Source organism: Salmo salar, chromosome 18, assembly GCF_965601325.2.
Source record: "Salmo salar chromosome 18, fSalSal1, whole genome shotgun sequence".
Classification (NCBI taxonomy): domain Eukaryota; kingdom Metazoa; phylum Chordata; class Actinopteri; order Salmoniformes; family Salmonidae; genus Salmo; species Salmo salar.
Window position 1 is genome coordinate 35,218,435 of NC_138308.1, and position 21,882 is coordinate 35,240,316.

General features: G+C 41.5%; 2 protein-coding genes across 12 annotated transcripts in view; one reads left to right on the forward strand and one right to left on the reverse strand.

Annotated features, from left to right (window-relative positions):
- The window catches only part of LOC106577368 (neutral amino acid transporter A), a 40,470-nt gene extending 31,278 nt beyond the window's left edge, over window positions 1–9,192 (reverse strand). The window contains exon 1 of the mRNA XM_014155332.3: window positions 7,805–9,192. Coding sequence (XP_014010807.1) covers window positions 7,805–8,292 — 488 coding nt within the window. The 5' untranslated portion in view covers window positions 8,293–9,192. The remainder of the gene's footprint in view (window positions 1–7,804) is intronic.
- Window positions 9,193–18,769: 9,577 nt separating this feature from the next.
- LOC106577369 (butyrophilin subfamily 3 member A2) overlaps window positions 18,770–21,882 on the forward strand; it is a 45,525-nt gene continuing 42,412 nt past the window's right edge. For 8 of the 11 annotated variants that reach the window (XM_082964913.1, XM_082964919.1, XM_082964921.1 and 5 more), the window contains exon 1: window positions 20,995–21,076. The gene's annotated coding sequence lies outside the window, so the exon portion shown is untranslated. Of the gene's footprint in view, window positions 18,919–20,994; window positions 21,077–21,567; window positions 21,652–21,882 lie in introns of those variants that run through there. The other 3 variants (XM_082964915.1, XM_082964916.1, XM_082964917.1) reach the window with 3 other exon arrangements.

A 21,882-nucleotide genomic window follows, 5' to 3' on the forward strand; every position in this document is an offset into this window, starting at 1 on the left:
AATATGCCCTTTCCTGAAGTGTGCACTTGTTCACTACTTCCCACAAATCATGAAGCATTGGATTAGTGGAGGCATGGATTAGTGGGAGTTTCATTCATATTTCTTAAACCAGTAATCTCCTTGTGAATGATTTTTTAAATGGTTTTGTTTAACCTTTATTTAACCAGGCAAGTCAAGTTAAGAACAAATGTTTATTTACAATGACGGCCTGCCGGGGAACAGTGGGTTAACTGCCTTGTTCAGGGGAAGAACAGATATTTATCTTGTCAGCTCGGGGATTCAATCCAGCAACCTTTCAGATACTAGTGGTTAGAAGTGATGGGAAGTGAACAAGTGAACACTTTGATGCAGGAGACATACTTGGGACAAAGCCCCTCTCTCTGGTTCATCAGTAACACAACAAGAAGCGTTTAACCACTACAAAGCAAGCCTTACACGATGAACAACCACAGAATCTGTTGTAAATTCACAACTTCAATCATGTTTTTCTCTGATTACATAATATTAATGATGGCAGAGGTTAAGAAACAAATTAAATGTTTAAATCAATTGTTCAATGAGGCCATGGAATTTATTTAACAATGGAATTTATTGAACTTATAAACCAACAACTCTTAAAGGAGAAGTTTACCCAAAATCCAGGGACTCCCAAGTGATTCCATATATTGAAACTATTTCAGTGGAGTTTGCCCTCTCCCCTTCTCTCCCTCTAGTGGAGAACTGAAACAGCTGCGGGTCATGTGACTAGTGACGTTGCTGGCTCTGCTCTGTGGTCAATGAATGCACAAATACGCAAACTGTGGACAAATTCATTGTTTTTTTGAAAGTGTACAGCCACATTAGCTAATTTTGTCAAAAGTACTAGCGGTTTTGAATCAGGAAATGTGTACTTTTCTACCTAAAATATTTGTGATTATTTTATATAATATTTTATGTAGCCGACTGCCATATCAGCAGAGATACCTAACAACTGACCACAGAGCAGAGCGAGGCCTGCATCCAGCATGACCCGTTTTTGCAGCTGTCTCAGTTCTGCACTCCAGGGGAGACAGAGGGGGAGAGGGCAAACTTCACAGAACTACAGTACTTTCAATGTATGGAATCACTTGGCAGTTCCTGGATTTTTTGTAAACTTCTCCTTTAATTTACCCACATAGTTAAACCACATAATGCTGGGGTGGTTCACTACCCACATAGTTAAACCACATAATGCTGGGGTGGTTCACTACCCACATAATGCTGGGGTGCAGCATAGTTAAACCACATAACGCTGGGGTGCAGCATAGTTAAACCACATAACGCTGGGGTGCAGCATAGTTAAACCACATAACGCTGGGGTGCAGCATAGTTAAACCACATAACGCTGGGGTGCAGCATAGTTAAACCACATAACGCTGGGGTGCAGCATAGTTAAACCACATAACGCTGGGGTGCAGCATAGTTAAACCACATAACGCTGGGGTGCAGCATAGTTAAACCACATAACGCTGGGGTGCAGCATAGTTAAACCACATAACGCTGGGGTGCAGCATAGTTAAACCACATAACGCTGGGGTGCAGCATAGTTAAACCACATAACGCTGGGGTGCAGCATAGTTAAACCACATAACGCTGGGGTGCAGCATAGTTAAACCACATAACGCTGGGGTGCAGCATAGTTAAACCACATAACGCTGGGGTGCAGCATAGTTAAACCACATAACGCTGGGGTGCAGCATAGTTAAACCACATAACGCTGGGGTGCAGCATAGTTAAACCACATAACGCTGGGGTGCAGCATAGTTAAACCACATAACGCTGGGGTGCAGCATAGTTAAACCACACAATGCTGGGGTGCAGCACTGCTGTCCTTGAGTGTTTCCATTCTCACCTTTCAATAAGTAACTGATTTAGACATGAGAAACCAGGTGTTTACTCGCTCTCTAATTGTCAATTAGTGACGTTAATAAGTTAGACAGCCATGTCATCTTAGGACAGCTCTCCTTTGTTAAATAGATATTTGATCTGAACTGAGTCACCTAGTAAAGTAAGTAAGTATAGATAAAACAAATTTAAATATAACCTTTACTTAACCAGGCAAGTCATTTAAGAACAAATTCTTATTTACAATGACGGCCTGCCGGGGAACAGTGGGTTAACTGTCTTGTTCAGGGGGAGAACAGATTGTCAGCTCGGGGATTCAATCCAGCAACCTTTCAGTTACTGGCCCAATGCTCTAACCACTAGGCTACCTGCAGCCCCAAGTTAAAGGTAAAGTAAAGTAAGCCAGTTATAAATGAAGTGTCAGTGAGATAGGATATATCAACATCTAGAATGTGGCACTTGAGGACGGAGTAAAACTAATAATCATCTGTATTCTCAGTTTGTAATAGATCACTAATACTTCAGGACAGGTGGTTTCTTGTCCCAGACAGTTTGTAATAGATCACTAATACTTCAGGACAAGTAGATTCTTGTCCCAGACAGTTTGTAATGGACCACTAATACTTCAGGACAGGTGGATTCTTGTCCCAGACAGTTTGTAATGGACCACTAATACTTCAGGACAGGTGGTTTCTTGTCCCAGACAGTTTGTAATAGATCACTAATACTTCAGGACAGGTATATTCTTGTCCCAGACAGTTTGTAATGGACCACTAATACTTCAGGACAGGTGGATTCTTGTCCCAGGCAGTTTGTAATAGACCACTAATACTTCAGGACAGGTATACACATGGCTATGATATATGGCTATGATACATGGCTGGGATATATGGCTATGATATATGGCTAGGATACATGGCTGGGATACATGGCTGGGATACATGGCTGGGATACATGGCTGGGATACATGGCTGGGATACATGGCTGGGATACATGGCTGGGATATATGAGGAATCTCACTGGACCCTTTGATCACTCGGCTAAGCATGCCTCTCCTTAATGTCAATATGCCTTGTCCATTGCTGTTCTGGTTAGTGTTTATTGGCTTATTTCACTGTAGAGCCTCTAGCCCTGCTCATTATCCCTTATCCAACCTCTCAGTTCCCCCACCCACACATGCTATGACATCTTCTGGTTTCAATTATGTTTCTAGAGACAATATCTCTCTCATCATCACTAAATGGCTAGGTTTACCTCCACTGTATTCACATCCCACCATACCTTTGTCTGTACATTATACCTTGAAGCTATTTTATCGCCCCCAGAAACCTGCTCCTTTTTCTCTCTATTCTGGACGTCACAGACGACCAATTCTCATAGCTTTTAGCCGTACCCTCATACTCATCCTTCTCTGCTCCTCTGGGGATGTAGAGGTGAATCCAGGCCCTGCAGTGCCTAGCTCCACTCCTATTCCCCAGGTGCTCTCTTTTGATGACTTCTGTAACCGTAATAGCCTTGGTTTCATGCATGTTAACATTAGAAGCCTCCTCCCTAAGTTTGTTTTATTCACTGCTTTAGCACTTTCTGCCAACCCGGATGTCTTAGCCGTGTCTGAATCCTGGCTTAGGAAGTCCACCAAAAACTCTGAAATCTTCATCCCTAACTACAACGTTTTCAGACAAGACAGAACGACCAAAGGGGGCGGTATTGCAATCTACTGCAGAGATAGCCTGCAGAGTTCTGTCCTGCTATCTAGGTCTGTACCCAAACAATTTGAACTTCTACTTTTAAAAATCCACCTCTCTAAAAACAAGTCTCTCACCGTTGCCGCCTGCTATAGATCCCCCTCGGCCCCTAGCTGTGCTCTGGACACCATATGTGAACTGATTGCCCCCCATCTATCTTCAGAGCTCGTGCTACTAGGTGACCTAAACTGGGTCATGCTTAACACCCCAGCCATCCTACAATCCAAGCTTGATGCCCTCAATCTCACACAAATGATTAATGAACCCACCAGGTACAACCCCAAAGCCGCAAACACTGGCACCCTCATAGATATCATCCTAACCAACGTGCCCTCTAAATACACCTCTGCTGTCTTCAACCAAGATCTCAGCGATCACTGCCTCATTGCCTGCATCCGTAATGGGTCAGCGGTCAAACGACCTCCACTCATCACTGTCAAACGCTCCCTGAAACATTTCAACGAGCAAGCCTTTCTAATCGACCTGGCCCCAGTATCCTGGAAGGATATTGACCTCATCCCGTCAGTAGAGGATGCCTGGTTATTTTTTTTAAATGCCTTCCTCACCATCTTAAATAAGCATGCCCCTTTCAAGAAATTTAGAACCAGGAACAGATATAGCCCTTGGTTCTCCCCAGACCTGACTGCCCTTAACCAACACAAAAATATCCTGTGGCGTTCTGCATTAGCATCGAACTGCCCCCGCGATATGCAACTTTTCAGGGAAGTTAGAAACCAATACATACAGGCAGTTAGAAACGCCAAGGCTAGCTTTTTCAAACAGAAATTTGCTTCCTGCAACTCAAACTCTAAAAAGTTCTGGGACATTGTAAAGTCCATGGAGAATAAGAACACCTCCTCCCAACTGCCCACTGCACTGAGGATAGGAAACTCTGTCACCACCGATAAGCCCACTATAATTGAGAATTTCAATAAGCATTTTTCTACGGCTGGCCTTGCTTTCCACCTGGCTACCCCTACTGCATTCAACAGCACTGCACCCCCCACAGCTACCTGCCCAAGCCTCCCCCATTTCTCCTTCTCCCAAATCTATTCAGCTGATGTTCTGAAAGAGTTGCAAAATCTGGACCCCTACAAATCAGCTGGGCTTGACAATCTGGACCCTTTCTTTCTGAAATTATCTGCCGAAATTATTGCAACCCCTATTACTAGCCTGTTCAACCTCTCTTTCGTGTCGTCTGAGATTCCCATAGATTGGAAAGCAGCTGCTGTCATCCCCCTCTTCAAAGGAGGTGACACTCTTGACCCAAATTGCTACAGACCTATATCCATCCTACCCTGCCTTTCTAAGGTCTTCGAAAGCCAAGTCAACAAACAGATTACCGACCATTTCGAATCCCACCGCACCCTCTCCGCTATGCAATCTGGTTTCAGAGCTGGTCATGGGTGCACCTCAGCCATGCTCAAGGTCCTAAACGACATCGTAACCGCCATCGATAAGAAACAATACTGTGCTGCCGTATTCATTGACCTGGCCAAAGCTTTTGACTCTGTTAATCACCACATCCTCATCGGCAGACTCAGTAGCCTTGGTTTCTCAAACGATTGCGTCGCCTGGTTCACCAACTACTTCTCTGATAGAGTTCAGTGTGTCAAATCGGAGGGCCTGCTGTCCGGACCTCTGGCAGTCTATGGGGGTACCACAGGGTTCAATTCTTGGGCCAACTCTTTTCTCTGTATACATCAATGATGTCGCTCTTGCTGCTGGTGAATCTCTGATCCACCTCTATGCAAACGACACCATTCTGTATACTTCTGGCCCTTCTTTGGACACTGTGTTAACAACACTCCAGACGAGCTTCAATGCCATACAACTCTCCTTCCGTGGTCTCTAACTGCTCCTAAATACAAGTAAAACTAAATGCATGCTCTTCAACCGATCACTGCCTGCACCTGCCCGCCTGTCCAGCATCACTTCTCTGGACAGTTCTGTCTTAGAATTTGTGGACAACTACAATTACCTAGGTGTCTGGTTAGACTGTAAACTCTCCTTCCAGACTCACATCAAACATCTCCAATCCAAAGTTAAATCTAGAATTGGCTTCCTATTTCGCAACAAAGCATCCTTCACTCATGCTGCCAAACATACCCTCGTAAAACTGACCATCCTACCAATCCTCCACTTCGGCGATGTCATTTACAAAATAGCCTCCAATACCCTACTCAACAAGCTGGATGCAGTCTATCACAGTGCCATCCTTTTGTCACCAAAGCCCCATATACTACCCACCACTGCGACCTGTACGCTCTCGTTGGCTGGCCTTCGCTTCATAATCGTCGCCAAACACATTGGCTCCAGGTCATCTACAAGACCCTGCTAGGTAAAGTCCCCCCTTATCTCCGCTCACTGGTCACCATAGCAGCACCCACCTGTAGCACGCGCTCCAGCAGGTATATCTCTCTGGTCACCCCTAAAACTCCTCCTTTGGTCGTCTCTCCTTCCAGTTCTCTGCTGCCAATGACTGGAACGAACTACAAAAATCTCTGAAACTGGAAACACTTATCTCCCTCACTAACTTTAAGCACCAGCTGTCAGAGCAGCTCACAGATCACTGCACCTGTACATAGCCCATCAAAAAATTTGCCCAAACTACTACCTCTTCCCTACTGTATTTATTTATTTTGCTCCTTTGCACCATATTATTTATATTTTAACTTTGAACTTTCTTCAAATAACAAATCTACCATTCCAGTGTTTTACTTGCTATACTGTATTTACTCTGCCACCATGGCCTTTTTTGCCTTATGTCACATCATTTGCTCACATTGTATATAGTCTTATTTTTCTACTATATTATTGATTATATGTCGTTTTACTCCATGTGTAACTCTGTGTTTTTGTATGTTGTCGAACTGCTTTGCTTTATCTTGGCCAGGTCGCAATTGTAAATGAGAACTTGTTCTCAACTTGCCTACCTGGTTAAATAAAGGTGAAATAAAATAAAATAAAAACATGGCTGGGATATATGGCTATGATACATGGCTGGGATATATGGCTATGATACATGGCTGGGATATATGGCTATGATACATGGCTGGGATATATGGCTATGATACATGGCTGGGATATATGGCTATGATACATGGCTGGGATATATGGCTGGGATACATGGCTGGGATATATGGCTGGGATATATGGCTATGATACATGGCTGGGATATATGGCTATGATACATGGCTGGGATATATGGCTATGATACATGGCTGGGATATATGGCTGGGATATATGGCTATGATACATGGCTGGGATATATGGCTGGGATATATGGCTATGATACATGGCTGGGATATATGGCTGGGATATATGGCTATGATACATGACTGGGATATATGGCTATGATATATGGCTGGGATATATGGTTGTGAGCATGCCTGTGTAGTTAACATACGCCAGCTGTGGTGTAGCTTGTGCTTCCCTACAGATAACTTTTCCTTGTGCAGAATATAATCCCTGGTTTAACAGCTGTCAGCTTCCCCTCAGATGCAGACAGACAGATGGACAAGCGGGCAGACAGACAGGAAGGCAGACAGATAGATAGGAGAGCAGGCAGAAGGTTTGACGGGCAGATAGTTGGACACAGACCGACAGACAGACAGTCATTCAGGTAGAAAGGGAGTTAGGTAGGCAGACACACAGACGGGCAGACAGGGAGTTAGGTAGGCAGACACACAGACAGGCAGCTATTGATAGCGAGAGAGACAGACACCCAATGACACACTGTGTAAGAACCTTTGTCTCGTGGGAATGCTATAGTTATTTCGTTTTTTTGCAGTGATTCTTCCTGTCACGGTCTGTTTTGTTTTTCTTACTGTTTTATATCGTACCATTATGCATAAACGAATCACGTAAATGAAAAACATATGTTGACTAATTCCCCCCCAAATATTGATCAATAATCATCTATATCCAGACCTTGGTCTGTTGATTTCTGAGAGCATGTAATCCCATGTAAGTACTGGAACAAGCATGCGTCTGGGCTCTCACGTGGGTAACCTATATAGGCTACAGTACTGCGCCCGGGTGAATTAGTGGAGCATACATCTACTCCACTACTACCCGCCCCTCAGTCATCTCACCCCCTCAGCCATGCTAGTTGATTTCCTTTCAAGAAACACTCTTTAACAGAATACATGTATTAGCCTATTGAAACAATAACCTCATCCCGCAACCGTTACCTTGCAAGATCTAAAAACGAATCCGTGGTCTCCTTGTTGGTATTGACGCTCTCGAGACCTAGATTATTTGTGTTTAGAGCCCCGGCACCGACTCCCGGTTTGATAATGAAGGCGAGGGACACACCGATTCCCGATGCGATGAGTGTGGTCACCAGGAAGTAGGAGACCGCGATGCCTCCTAGTTTCCCCAGGGAGCGCGTGTCCAGGCTGGCGGCGCCGGAGATCAGGCTGCACACGACCAGAGGAAGGATAATCATCTTCAACATCCTCAGAAGCATCTCACCGGGGAAAGCGAAATAAGTCATCTGCGCCCGGGTTAGGTTCATATTCCGAACCATCATTCCGAGGCCGACGCCTACTAGAACTCCAGACACCGTCATTATCACTAACATATTCCTATTCAAAAATCTCATCAACTTGTCTTTACGGCTTTTCTTCTTATTTCCATTCTTCTCCAAGATTTCGTCGGTGGAGACCGAATTGGTCATTGTGTGTCCGTTTATCTTCTCAATTTTGATGGAAATTGTGGGGCAGAACTCTGAATAACGGTAATTCGTGAGAAAATTGGCAGTTCCTGGAGAAGCTTGGGAGAACACACACTCAGATGAGTAGCAATTGCGAGTAGGCTGATGCAAGCGTTATTAGTCCTGTCAAACACAACGTGTTTCTCCACCAATGGTGAGAGAGGGGCTATACACAAAAAAAGAGGACATGCGCACTTCCTCCTTTTGCTCAATATTAAGACCATCTGATGCAACAGTGGGAGAAATTGCCTGGGTCTGCAACTGTGCATTTGTATTGATAGTGTTGTGACTGGAAATTTGAGAAAAATGTAAACATTTCAAAGATCTGAATCATGCCTATGGGGCACTGGTCATGTGCAAGCTATTGGGATGGGGCCTACCCTTTGACTTTTTTTTGTTGCCTGAATTTAAAATGGATTAAATTTAGATTTTGTGTCACTGGCCTACACACAATAACCCATAATGTCAAAGTGTAATTATGTTTTTAGAAATTTGTACAAATTAATTTCAAATAAAAATAGGAAATGTTGTGAGTCAATAAGTATTCAACCCCTTTGTTATGACAAGCCTAAATAAGTTCAGGAGTAAAAATGTGCTTAACAAGTCAAATAATTAGTTGCATGGACTCACTCTTTGTGCAATAACAGTGTTTAACATGATTTTTGAATGACTACCTTATCTCTGTACCCCAGACATACAATTATCTGTAAGGTCCCTTAGTAGTCGAGCAGTGAATATGAAACAAATTCAACCACAAAGATCAGGGATGTTTTCCAATTCCTCGCAAAGAAGGGCAGACATTGAATATACCTTTGAGCATGGTGAAGTTATTAATAACACTTTGGATGGTTCATCAATACACCCAGTCACTACAAAGATACAAGCGTCCTTCCTAACTCAGTTGCCGGAGAGGATGGAAACCGTTCATGGATTTCACCATGAGGCCAATGACTTTAAAACAGTTACAGTGTTGAATGGTCGCATTAGGAGAAAACTGAGGATGGATCAACAACATTGTAGTTACTCCACAATACTAACCTAAATAACAGAGTGAAAAGAAGGAAGCCTCTATAGAATAAAAATATTCCAAAACATGCATCCTGTTTGCAATACGGCACTAAAGTAAAACTGCACAAAATGTGGCAAAGAAATTAACTTTATGTCCTGAATTACAACGTGTTATGTTTGGGGCAAACACAACACATCACTGAGTACCACTCTTCATATTTTCAAGCATTGTGGTGACTGAATCATGTTATGGGTATGCTTGTCATCGGCAAGGATAAGGGAAATTTTGGGGGGATAAAAATAAACGGAATAGAGCTAAGCACAGGCAAAATCCTAGAGGAAAACTTGATTCAGTCTGCTTTCCAACAGACACTGGGAGACAAATGTACCTTTCAGCTGGACAACAACCTAAAACACAAGGCCAAATATACACCGGAGTTGCTTACCAAGGTGACATTTAATGTTCCTGAGTGGCCTAATTACAGTTTTGATTTAAATGGGCTTGAAAATCTGTGGCAAGACTTGAAAATATCTGTCTAGCAATTATCAACAACCATCTTGACAGAGCTAGAAGAAAAAAATAATGGGCATGTATTGTACAATCCAGGTGTGCAAAGCTCTTAGAGCCTTACCCAGAAAGACTCACAGCTGTAATCACTGCCTTACATAATTCTAACATGTATTGACTTAATGGTGTCAATACTTATGTAAAATGAAATATTTCTGTATTTCAGTTTCAATACATTTGCAAAAATGTCTAAAAACATGTTTTCACTTTTATTATGGGGTAGTGTGTGTAGATGGGCGAGAAAATAAATACATATAATCCATGTTGAATGCAGGCTATAACACAAAATGTGGAATAAATCAAGTGGATTGAATACTTTCTGAAGGCAGTGTATATGCTAGGAGCTAGGTGGTAGTCCTAATGGCTATAGGCTAGGCTACAGTTATTAATCATATAGCCTATCTCGGATATATTTAGGTGCTCCTAAAATCCGTGCATCGATGTGTACTGTCAGACCATTCAACTCTTATGTGCTTCATGTTGTCATTGAGACCGAAATACTTTGTTCCCGATCCCAAAATAACACGGGCAGTTGCTAAAGAAGACGAGGGGTGGGTTAACCGCACACCCACTTCCCAGTTCCCCCAGCCCTGCTAATAATCCATTCAACACTGTATGCAGTGTTGCCAACTCCTCAGTAAGGAAAGTAGCTATTGGCTGTCCTAAAAGTTGCTAAATGACGTCATCACCTAATTTGCATAATTGGCCATGTGCATGTAATAATGATGGACGCTGTAGGAGAGAGGAATAACGTCGCTAGTTGCTTTTTTTGAATATGTGTCGCTAGAGGGGTCTGAATACTCGCTAAATATAGCGACAAAGTCGCTAAGTTGGCAACACTGTCGAGCGGACAGGCCTTTTAAAGGCGGAGTAGTCTGCGTAGATCTCAGTCGTCCTACATCTTCAGATATTATGTAATGTCAGTTATTCTATAAGATTGAAAGTTGCAGCAATGTTATTTTATAGGCTATACATGAATAAATTGTAGGCTACAAAACAATCTCTGGTGATCTTGTGTTGTGTCATGTATATTATGGTGTAGCCTATAGGCTCTCATCATCATTATAATATGTCAATATGGAAAACAGTGCAACGATAGGCCTATTGCATTATAACAGATATTGGCTTGGCCAAATAGCCTGCAGTAATTTAATTTCCTATAGGCTTTGTGTGAATGATTGATTATTCAGAGATTTTTTATCTGGACTTCTGCCTACTTTGAGTGACACGGAGGCAGACTGTCATCTCTCCTATAATCCAACTAGATGGTGCCATAATAAAGGTTATTATTGGGAAATGTGTGCTTTTTTTCTCCCACTCAGAGATTCCTGTCCTCCTCCCAATAGGCCTACTGCCAGTTTGAAGTTTTTAAACATGCAGCCTTCTGATAAGTCCTAATTTACAGTCACTTAGAAAAGAGAAAGATATTTTGTAACTAAATCTGTCAGTTAGCTAAATGGCTAGGGTGGTAGGCCTAAGTTACTTACAGTAATGAACAAACGTAATAGGTCATTTTGGTATGATTATGTTATATATTTTATATGAGATTCATGTTGTCTATTAATCAGGTTCCAGATTTAGATATAGATTATCTTGATCAGCTGATTTCTCTCCCTGTCTGATGTTGATTTGTTATGTAACAGTGATTTTGTTATTTCCATTTACACTTTAGATTGAATATTCATAAAACTGTAAATTGTTTATATTCCATTGTGAAATCTCCGTCCACACTCAGGCCACAGGAGAGCTAAAACTACAACACCCTTATAGACTAGTGGGGATGGATGTTGTCATCTACAGTTTGAACTTGTGCACTAAAGCAAGTCTACAGGCTGCCATACTCTACAGTCTTTGAGACTACATTACATCTAGGCCTCGGTCATGACTCTCAGTTCCATTACATTACATCTAGCCCTTGGTCATGACTCTCAGTTCCATTACATTACATCTAACCCTTAGTCATGACTCTCAGTTCCATTACATTACATCTAACCCTTGGTCATGACTCTCAGTTCCATTACATTACATCTAACCCTTGGTCATGACTCTCAGTTCCATTACATTACATCTAGCCCTTGGTCATGACTCTCAGTTCCATTACATTACATCTAACCCTTGGTCATGACTCAGTTCCATTACATTACATCTAACCCTTGATCATGACTCAGTTCCATTACATCTAACCCTTGGTCATGACTCAGTTCCATTACATTACATCTAGCCCATGGTCATGACTCTCAGTTCCATTACATTACATCTAACCCTTGGTCATGACTCAGTTCCATTACATCTAACCCTTGGTCATGACTCAGTTCCATTACATTACATCTAGCCCTTGGTCATGACTCTCAGTTCCATTACATTACATCTAGCCCATTACATTACATCTAACCCTTGGTCATGACTCTCAGTTCCATTACATTACATCTAGCCCTTGGTCATGACTCTCAGTTCCATTACATTACATCTAACCCTTGGTCATGACTCTCAGTTCCATTACATTACATCTAGGCCTTGGTCATGACTCAGTTCCATTACATTACATTACATCTAACCCTTGGTCATGACTCTCAGTTCCATTACATTACATCTAGCCCTTGGTCATGACTCAGTTCCATTACATTACATCTAGCCCATGGTCATGACTCTCAGTTCCATTACATCTAGCCCTTGGTCATGACTCAGTTCCATTACATTACATCTAGCCCTTGGTCATGACTCTCAGTTCCATTACATTACATCTAACCCTTGGTCATGACTCAGTTCCATTACATCTAACCCTTGGTCATGACTCAGTTCCATTACATTACATCTAGCCCTTGGTCATGACTCTCAGTTCCATTACATTACATCTAGCCCATTACATTACATCTAACCCTTGGTCATGACTCTCAGTTCCATTACATTACATCTAGCCCTTGGTCATGACTCTCAGTTCCATTACATTACATCTAACCCTTGGTCATGACTCTCAGTTCCATTACATTACATCTAGGCCTTGGTCATGACTCAGTTCCATTACATTACATCTAACTCTTGGTCATGACTCTCAGTTCCATTACATTACATCTAGCCCTTGGTCATGACTCAGTTCCATTACATTACATCTAGCCCTTGGTCATGACTCTCAGTTCCATTACATTACATCTAACCCTTGGTCATGACTCTCAGTTCCATGACATTACATCTAGGCCTTGGTCATGACTCTCAGTTCCATTACATTACATCTAGCCCATTACATTACATCTAACCCTTGGTCATGACTATCAGTTCCATTACATTACATCTAGCCCATTACATTACATCTAACCCTTGATCATGACTCTCAGTTCCATTACATTACATCTAACCCTTGGTCATGACTCTCCGGTCCATTACATTACATCTAACCCTTGGTCATGACTCTCAGTTCCATTACATTACATCTAGGCCTTGGTCATGACTCAGTTCCATTACATTACATCTAGCCCTTGGTCATGACTCTCAGTTCCATTACATTACATCTAACCCTTGGTCATGACTCTCAGTTCCATTACATTACATCTAGCCCTTGGTCATGACTCAGTTCCATTACATTACATCTAGCCCTTGGTCATGACTCAGTTCCATTACATTACATCTAGCCCATGGTCATGACTCTCAGTTCCATTACATCTAGCCCTTGGTCATGACTCAGTTCCATTACATTACATCTAACCCTTGGTCATGACTCTCAGTTCCATTACATTACATCTAGCCCTTGGTCATGACTCTCAGTTCCATTACATTACATCTAGCCCTTGGTCATGACTCTCAGTTCCATTACATTACATCTAACCCTTGGTCATGACTCTCAGTTCCATTACATTACATTACATCTAGGCCTTGGTCATGACTCTCAGTTCCATTACATCTTGCCCATTACATTACATCTAACCCTTGGTCATGACTCTCAGTTCCATTACATTACATCTAGCCCTTGGTCATGACTCAGTTCCATTACATTACATCTAACCCTTGGTCATGACTCTCAGTTCCATTACATTACATCTAACCCTTGGTCATGACTCTCAGTTCCATTACATTACATCTAACCCTTGGTAATGACTCAGTTCCATTACATTACATCTAACCCTTGGTTATGACTCAGTTCCATTACATTACATCTAACCCTTGGTCATGACTCCGTTCCATTACATTACATCTAACCCTTGGTAATGACTCAGTTCCATGACATTACACATAAGAGTCATTGGAGGAAGGTGTCTTCTGTAGGGGGGAGTTTTGTTAAGATCCCTGACATTAACATGCATCACTTGTGTTACGGTTTTAAAAGCATAAGGACCTTATCTTTCATATCAGCGAAAAATTATTTTCAAAAAACAAAGGGTTAAATTGATACACACCCTTATAGGATGAGGGTTAGTGTTCCCACATGACCATATCTCCATGTAACAGCACATGTTTATAGATGACAGATGGAAGACAGAGAGACCACCTGTGCTAATTAGCTATCTAGCATGCTTCGGACACCTGTGTGTAATGGAAGAAGACTGCCAGAAACATGTTGTCACTGAAAAACACTGTCTTCTAGAACTGTGATAAAGCCGGTTAAAACATTGTACAGTAAGTGTATATTTAGCATTTGTGAAATTATTTTCATGTGACATGAAAGTAAAGCGCTTTATGATTCTAGAACCATATCGCAATTAAGAATCGATTCACATTTATATGTTTTGGCTGCCACACCAGCCTTCGCTTTGGTTCCCCCTCATGTCCAGCTCAGGCATTCGGCATCGCCGGCCTTCTAGCTGCTGCCGAACTTACTGCTGTCAAACGCCCTTCACTCATCAACCCAGGACTTGTCTCGTCATCATTACACACACCTGGTTCCAATCCCCACTATCACTGTATATATAATCCCTCTGCCATTTGTCTTTGTCGGTCATTGTAAATGTTACTTGTTTTCCTGAGAGGAAGTTCTCCTACTATTTCCTGAGTACTTTATATTTTGCACTTTGGGTTCGCTCTGTGCCTTGTTTATGAAGATATATTTCGAGCAAAACAGCATTTGGGTTTTGTCACGCTTTCATCTATGGTGCTTAAATAAATTCAGTAGTTCTAAACCTGCGACTTCTTCCTGCCTACTCCTCTCTACACCAGTGACAGCCACAGTCAGTATACTGCTGAAAATAACATATACTGAACAAAAATATACATGCAAAATGTAATGTGTTGGTCACATGTTTCATGAGCTGAAATAAAAGATCCCAGAAATGTTCCATTATGCACAAAAAAGGTTTTTCTCTCAAATTTTGTGCACATCCTTGATAGTGAGCATTTCTCCTGGGCCAGACTACACTCAATCATTGTACCTACTGAGAGATGAGTCTTCAATAAAGACTTAAAGGTCGAGACTGAGTCTACGTCTCTCACATGGATAGGCAGACCATTCCATAAAAATGGAGCTCTATAGGAGAAAGCCCTGCCTCCAGCTGTTTGCTTACAAATTCTAGGGACAGTAAGGAGGCCTGCGTCTTGTGACCGTAGCGTACGTGTAGGTATGTACGGCAGGACCAAAATCGGAAAGATAGGTAGGCGCAAGCCCATGTAATGCTTTGTAGGTTAGCAGTAAAACCTTGAAATTAGCCCTAGCCTCAACAGGAAGCCAGTGTAGAGAGGCTAGCACTGGAGTAATATGATAATTTTTGGGGTTCTAGCCAAGATTCTAGCAGCTATGTTTAGCACTAACTGAAGTTTATTTAGTGCTTTATCCGGGTAGCCGGAAAGTAGAGCATTGCAGTAGTCTACCCTAGAAGTGACAAAAGCATGGACTAACTTTTCTGCATCATTTTTAGACAGAAAGTTTCAGACTTTTGCAATGTTACGTAGATGGAAAAAAAAGTTGTCCTTGAAACAGTCTTGATATGCTCATCAAAAGAGAGATCAGGGTCCAGAGTAACGCTGAGGTCCTTCACAGTTTTATTTGAGACGACTGTACAACCATCAAGATTAATTGTCAGATTCAACAGAAGATCTCTTTGTTTCTTGGGACCTAGAACTAGCATCTCTGTTTTGTCCGAGTTTAAAAGTAGAAAATCGGGTATGTTTTTTATCCGGCCGTGAAAACACTGCCCCCTATCCCAAACAGGTTAAAAGTAGAAAATTTGCCGCCATCCACTTCCTTATGTCTGAAACACAGGCTTCCAGGGAGGGCAATTTTGGGGATTCACCATGTTTCATCGAAAATACAGCTGTGTGTCGTCCGCATAGCAGTGAAAGTTAACATTATGTTTCCGAATGACATCACTAAGAGGTAAAATATATAGTGAAAACAATAGTGGTCCTAAAATGGAGCCTTGAGGAACATTGAAATTTACAGTTGATTTGTCAGAGGACAAACCATCTACAGAGACAAAGTGATATCTTTCCGACAGATAAAATCTAAACCAGGCCAGAACTTGTCTGTGTAGACCAATTTTGGTTTCCAATCTCTCCGAAAGAATGTGGTGATCGATGGTATCAAAAGCAGCACTAAGGTCTAGGAGCATGAGGACAGATGCAGAGCCTCGGTCTGACGCAATTAAAAGGTAATTTACCACCTTCACAAGTGCAGTCACAGTAATATGATGTGGTCTAAAACCAGACTGAAGCGTTTCGTATACATTGTTTGTCTTCAGAAAGGCAGTGAGTTGCTGCGCAACAGCTTTTTCAACATGTTTTGAGAGGAATGGGAGATTCGAAATAGACCAATAGTTTAATATTTTCTGGGTCAAGGTTTGGCTTTTTCAAGAGAAGCTTTATTACTGCCACTTTTAGTGAGTTTGGTACACATCCGGTGGATAGAGAGCTGTTTATTATGTTCAACATAGGAGGGCCAAGGACAGGAAGCAGCTCTTTCAGTAGTTTAGTTGGAATAGGGTCCAGTATGCAGCTTGAAGGTTTAGAGGCCATGATTCATTTCATCAATGTGTCAAGAGATGTAGTATTAAAAAACGTGAGTGTCTCCCTTGATCCTAGGACCTGGCAGTGTTGTGCAGACACAGGACAACGCAGATTTACTCGCAGATTTAAAGTGGAGCCCGTAATTTGCTTTCTAATGATCATGATCTTTTCGTCAAAGAAGTTCATGAATTTACCACTGCTGAAGTGAAAGCCATCCTCTCTTGGGGAATGCTGCTTTTTAGTTAACTTTCCAACAGTATCAAAAATCCATTTTGGATTGTTCTTATTTTCCTCAATTAAGTTGGAAAAATAGGATGATCGAGCAGCAGTGAGGGCTCTTCGATACTGCACGGTACTGTCTTTCCAAGCTCGTCGGAAGACTTCCAGTTTGGTGTAGCGCCATTTAATTTCCAATTTGCTGGATAATTGCTTCCCGGTCTCAGGTATTTTCTGTATACCAGGGAGCTAGTTTCTTATGACAGACAAATGTTTTTTGTTTTTAGGGGTACAACTGCATCTAGGGTATTACGCAAGGTTAAATTAAATTTGTCAGTTAGGTGGTTAACTGATTTTTTACTCTGACGTCCTTGGGTAGGTGGAGGGAGTCTGGAAGGGCATCTAGGAATGTTTGGGTTGTCCAAGAATTTATAGCACGGCTTTTGATGATCCTTGGTTGGGGTCTGAGCAGATTATTTGTTGCGATTGCAAACGTAATAAAATGGTGGTCCGATAGTCCAGGATTATGAGGAAAAACATTAAGATCCACAACATTTATTCCATGGGACAAAACTAGACCAGAGAAGGCTCGGCCTCTGACTCCGACCCGTTGCTTAATGGGGAGAACCGGTTAAAAGTTTCTGTCGGATGAATGAGCAACACCGGTTGAGCATTCCTACAGCATTTCCTTCCAGAAGCCATGAGAAAATTGTCTGGCTGCGGGGACTGTGCGCAGGATTTTTACTACTATCTGTACTTATTTGTGGCACAGACGCTGTTTCATCCTTTCCTACACTTAAATTACCCTTGCCTAACGATTGCGTATGAAGCTGGACTTGCAGCACAGCTATCCTCGCCATAAGGCAATCGTTCTCCTGTATATTATGAGTACAGCGACTGCAATTAGAAGTCATACTGTTAATGTTACTACTTAGCTTCGGCTGGTGGAGGTCCTGACGAACCACGTCCAGATAAAGCGTCCAGGGTGAAAAAGGTGAATGAAAAAAAAATGAAAAAGTAAAAACCGGAAAGTTGGCAGGTAGCAAAGTAAGGTTAGCAACAAACTGCACAGCAGCACATAAACAAGTCTACAGTCCTCCAACCGACCTCACAACCACAGACCATGTGTAACCACGCCAGTCCAAAACCTCCATATCCGGCTTCTTCACCTGCAGGATTGTCTGAGACCAGCCACTCGGACAGCTGATGAAACTGAGGAGTATTTCTATCTGTAATAAAGCCCTTTTGTGTGGAAAAACACATTCTGGACCTGGCTCCCCAGTGGTTGGGCCTGGCTCCCAAGTGGGTGGGCCTATGCCCTCCCAGGCCCACACATGGTTGTGCCCCTGCCCAGTTATGTCAAATCCATAGATTAGGGCCTCATTTATTTATTTTCATTGACTGATTTCCTTATATGAACTGTAGCTCAGTAAAATCTTTGAAATTGTTTCATGTTCCGTTTATATTTTTGTTCATTGTACCTTATAGAGTAACGGTAGGTTACAGCACGGTATAGCCTAGGTTACTTTCGGTTTCGGATTTGAACTCAGGGTTGCCATGTCCACTTTTTTCTAGCATATTGGGCTACTTTGAAAACGATGTCGCAGGTGAAAATGTACTGGTCGCAGTTTTTTGGGAGGGGGTCAACTTCTAGATTGCACCGCGGCCGCCATAGCATTTCAAAAAGATATATTTCAATGTGATCTGTTGCTGCTGACTATCAAACGGCTGTTGAGTGAGTGAGTTTGGGGAGAGTTGGAGCCTTCTAGCCATGATCGGAAAGGTCCAGCCCCCAGGCGCTGCAGCAGGCAGCTGAGTCACGTGAGTGAGAGACAGAGAGCACACGCGCACGCCATAAAAACGTTTTACCAGTTGTAAGTAGACTATCTAAATTGTCATTTTTTTCCATAAAACATTCATGCGCTAGCACTGGAAAAAAAACTTTTAGCCCACTAGAACCCATTAGATGATTTAAACTGCATTATAATGTTGAATTTACTTATGGAAAAGCTTATCAAGCTATGGGTTTTACATGGGTTTTAAGCATGCTCTGTTCTTGGGTCTCGAGCGCTACACAAGTGGACATTTGAAATTGAAGTAATGGAACTCCCTTGCATGCTTCTGTTACAGAGAACAGTCCACAATGAAACTGACATTAAATGTGGAGAATGATACATAACATATGCTGGCCATCATGTAGCCAATTCAGTTCTATGCCATTGTAGGCTACTGTAGCCTTAGCCTACCATTTGATACAACAAATATGTTGAAATTATGGTATTACTGGAGTCCGCAAATCAATTCGTGCCAATTGTGTAGACTACATGGAGCTGGCAAACTGATTTAATAAATAGTCTTTAACTCTAATTTATTGTTGTTGTAGCCTTGTGTTATTATGCAATTATTAATGGCCATGTTTGTTTAGTTAATACATGTGGAAGTTATCAATTGTGATCATGGTCACAGATCGATGGCAACTGCCAGGTGTTGTTAGAATGCATTAGATTGATTTTAACAGTCAGACAGATTAGGCTACAGGTAAAAATAAAAAAAAACGCTGGCTGATGTTGTCAAGCATATTCAGTTCATATCCATATTATTAATATTTGTTCAGTGATTAAAATTAAGACCCCATCCTCAGTAGCCTATTCCAGCAGGCTATTGGACAACGCAAGCAATTTGTACCACAAATTCGCCTATCTCTACAAGTTGAATAAATGTGTCTGTCAATTTGAACTAAGCAAGTTGCTAAATCGTTCAGTTTACATCTTTAAATATTTTTTTATTTTTTTACATATAACCTTTCTTTAACTGGACATCTTGCCTACAGCTTGCCTAGACTACTGTATCTGAAATGAGATGTAGGCCTATCAGCGGCTATAGGCTACCTGCATCTAGTTAAGCAAACCATGGCAAAATTGAATTACAATCATAAACCCAGATTTGAGTCAGTAGCCTATGCCTATTGAAATGACAAGTCAGTCTTGCAAGTAGTCCATTTATAACGGGTTGTAGTCTTAACATCTAGAACATAATGAGGCACAATTGCCAGAAAAATTGTCTAACATTCTTATTTTTCTTATTTTTTTTAAGTGTTTTTTGTGAAGAGATTTCGAGAACCTCTGTCCAACTTTCATCACTCAAACGTTCCTGTCGGATTTAGTTATGCACATTTCAAAAGGGATTTATTGTCACGGTCGTCGTAGTGAATGGACCAAGGCGTACATGAATGCTCATGTTTATTTTACAAAATAAACCACGAAAACAATGAACGGACAACAAACAGTCTTGCAAACACAAAGCTATGCAAAGAACAACCTCCCACAAATCCCATGACAAACACATTCCTAATTATAGGACCTTCAATCAGAGGCAACGATAGACAGCTGCCTCCAATTGAAGGCCCTAATCCCAATTATCTAAACACAGATCTAAACACCCTAGAACAGACATAGAAATATACAAACATAGAACAATGACCAAAACCCCGGAATACATAAATCAAACACCCCTCTACATACACACACACCCCGAACCATATAAAACAAATACCCCCTGCCACGTCCTGACCAAGCTATAATAACAAATAACCCCTTTACTGGTCAGGATGTGACATTTATTGACAATCAAAGCAGTCAAACAAGTTAAATCGACATCCACTGATGGAAAATTATCTGTCGAGTTTAATAAGGTCAAATTATAATTTCTCTTGGGACATATTCAATTTCCTTTATTTCTTCACGCTAGCTCTGCAATTTTTATTATTTTGATGGAAAACCGAATTTTGATAATTACGTCGTTACAAGTTACACAGATATTCCTACTTAAATTCACTTGATTATGTTATGGAAAAGGGTTTATTGGGTTTAATGTGTCAACTCCTTTCTTGCTGGGCAAAAACATTTTGGCTAGTTTTCAGGCCTTTTGTGCGGGTTTTGAGTGGTCATTGGACTAGAAATTTGAGCTGAACCTGGCAACCCTGCTTGAATTTCACAGAAGGCTACTTTATTTTTCCGACATGCTGTAAAGACGGTAAGAATATTTCTAACTGCAATTAAAAGTGGATTATGTTAAACGTAGGCTGTCCTTGTTGGCTATGCTTTAAAACTACAACCTAAGCAGAGCTCAATAGCAGTTAGGCAAATAATAGTCGATCATGAAACGTTAAACATTCGGTGAAATGTAACATAAAGTAGCATGCGTAAAAGAAAACTGGAATTGTTGTAATGTATTTATTCTATTATAAAAAAAAGACTAAACCACATCCAATTTTTTTATGGACAAATGTGAGGTGAAATTAGAATTGGATTTAGTCTACTGTTTAATCACTTGCGTCTACAGTCTATCAAGTCCTCCCTTACAGTGCAACTCATAACAACCTAAGCATTACGAAACTTCTGTTAGATCAAATATGCCTTGTGTGTACCAAAATAGCAATACTTTTTTTCTAGACTAGCATACATTCGACCTTCTTTCATCGCCCCCCATACAAAACTCATCACTTCTTTAATAATTCAGGATCTGCTTAAGGTGGACAGCTTTTGGACAGAGATGGGTCTCTCGCTTCGCCTCCCTCTCTCGGCCATCACTACCACCAACAACCAGCGGTAGGTTGTTGGTTGCAAAGCACTATACGTCAAAAGTGATTTTTATACTCCCAAGTGATGATTTAAATGTACAGTTTATATCAATTTATGTGTAAATGTTATTCGAACATCACACATAAGATGCAGCTTTTTTTGGTGAGTGTTCGTTGAGTATTTTGTTGTAGAGAATTCCAGCTAATACTAGCTCGCAACTTACTATGTCTGGTGGGGGGGTTGTATATTTTGTACAGT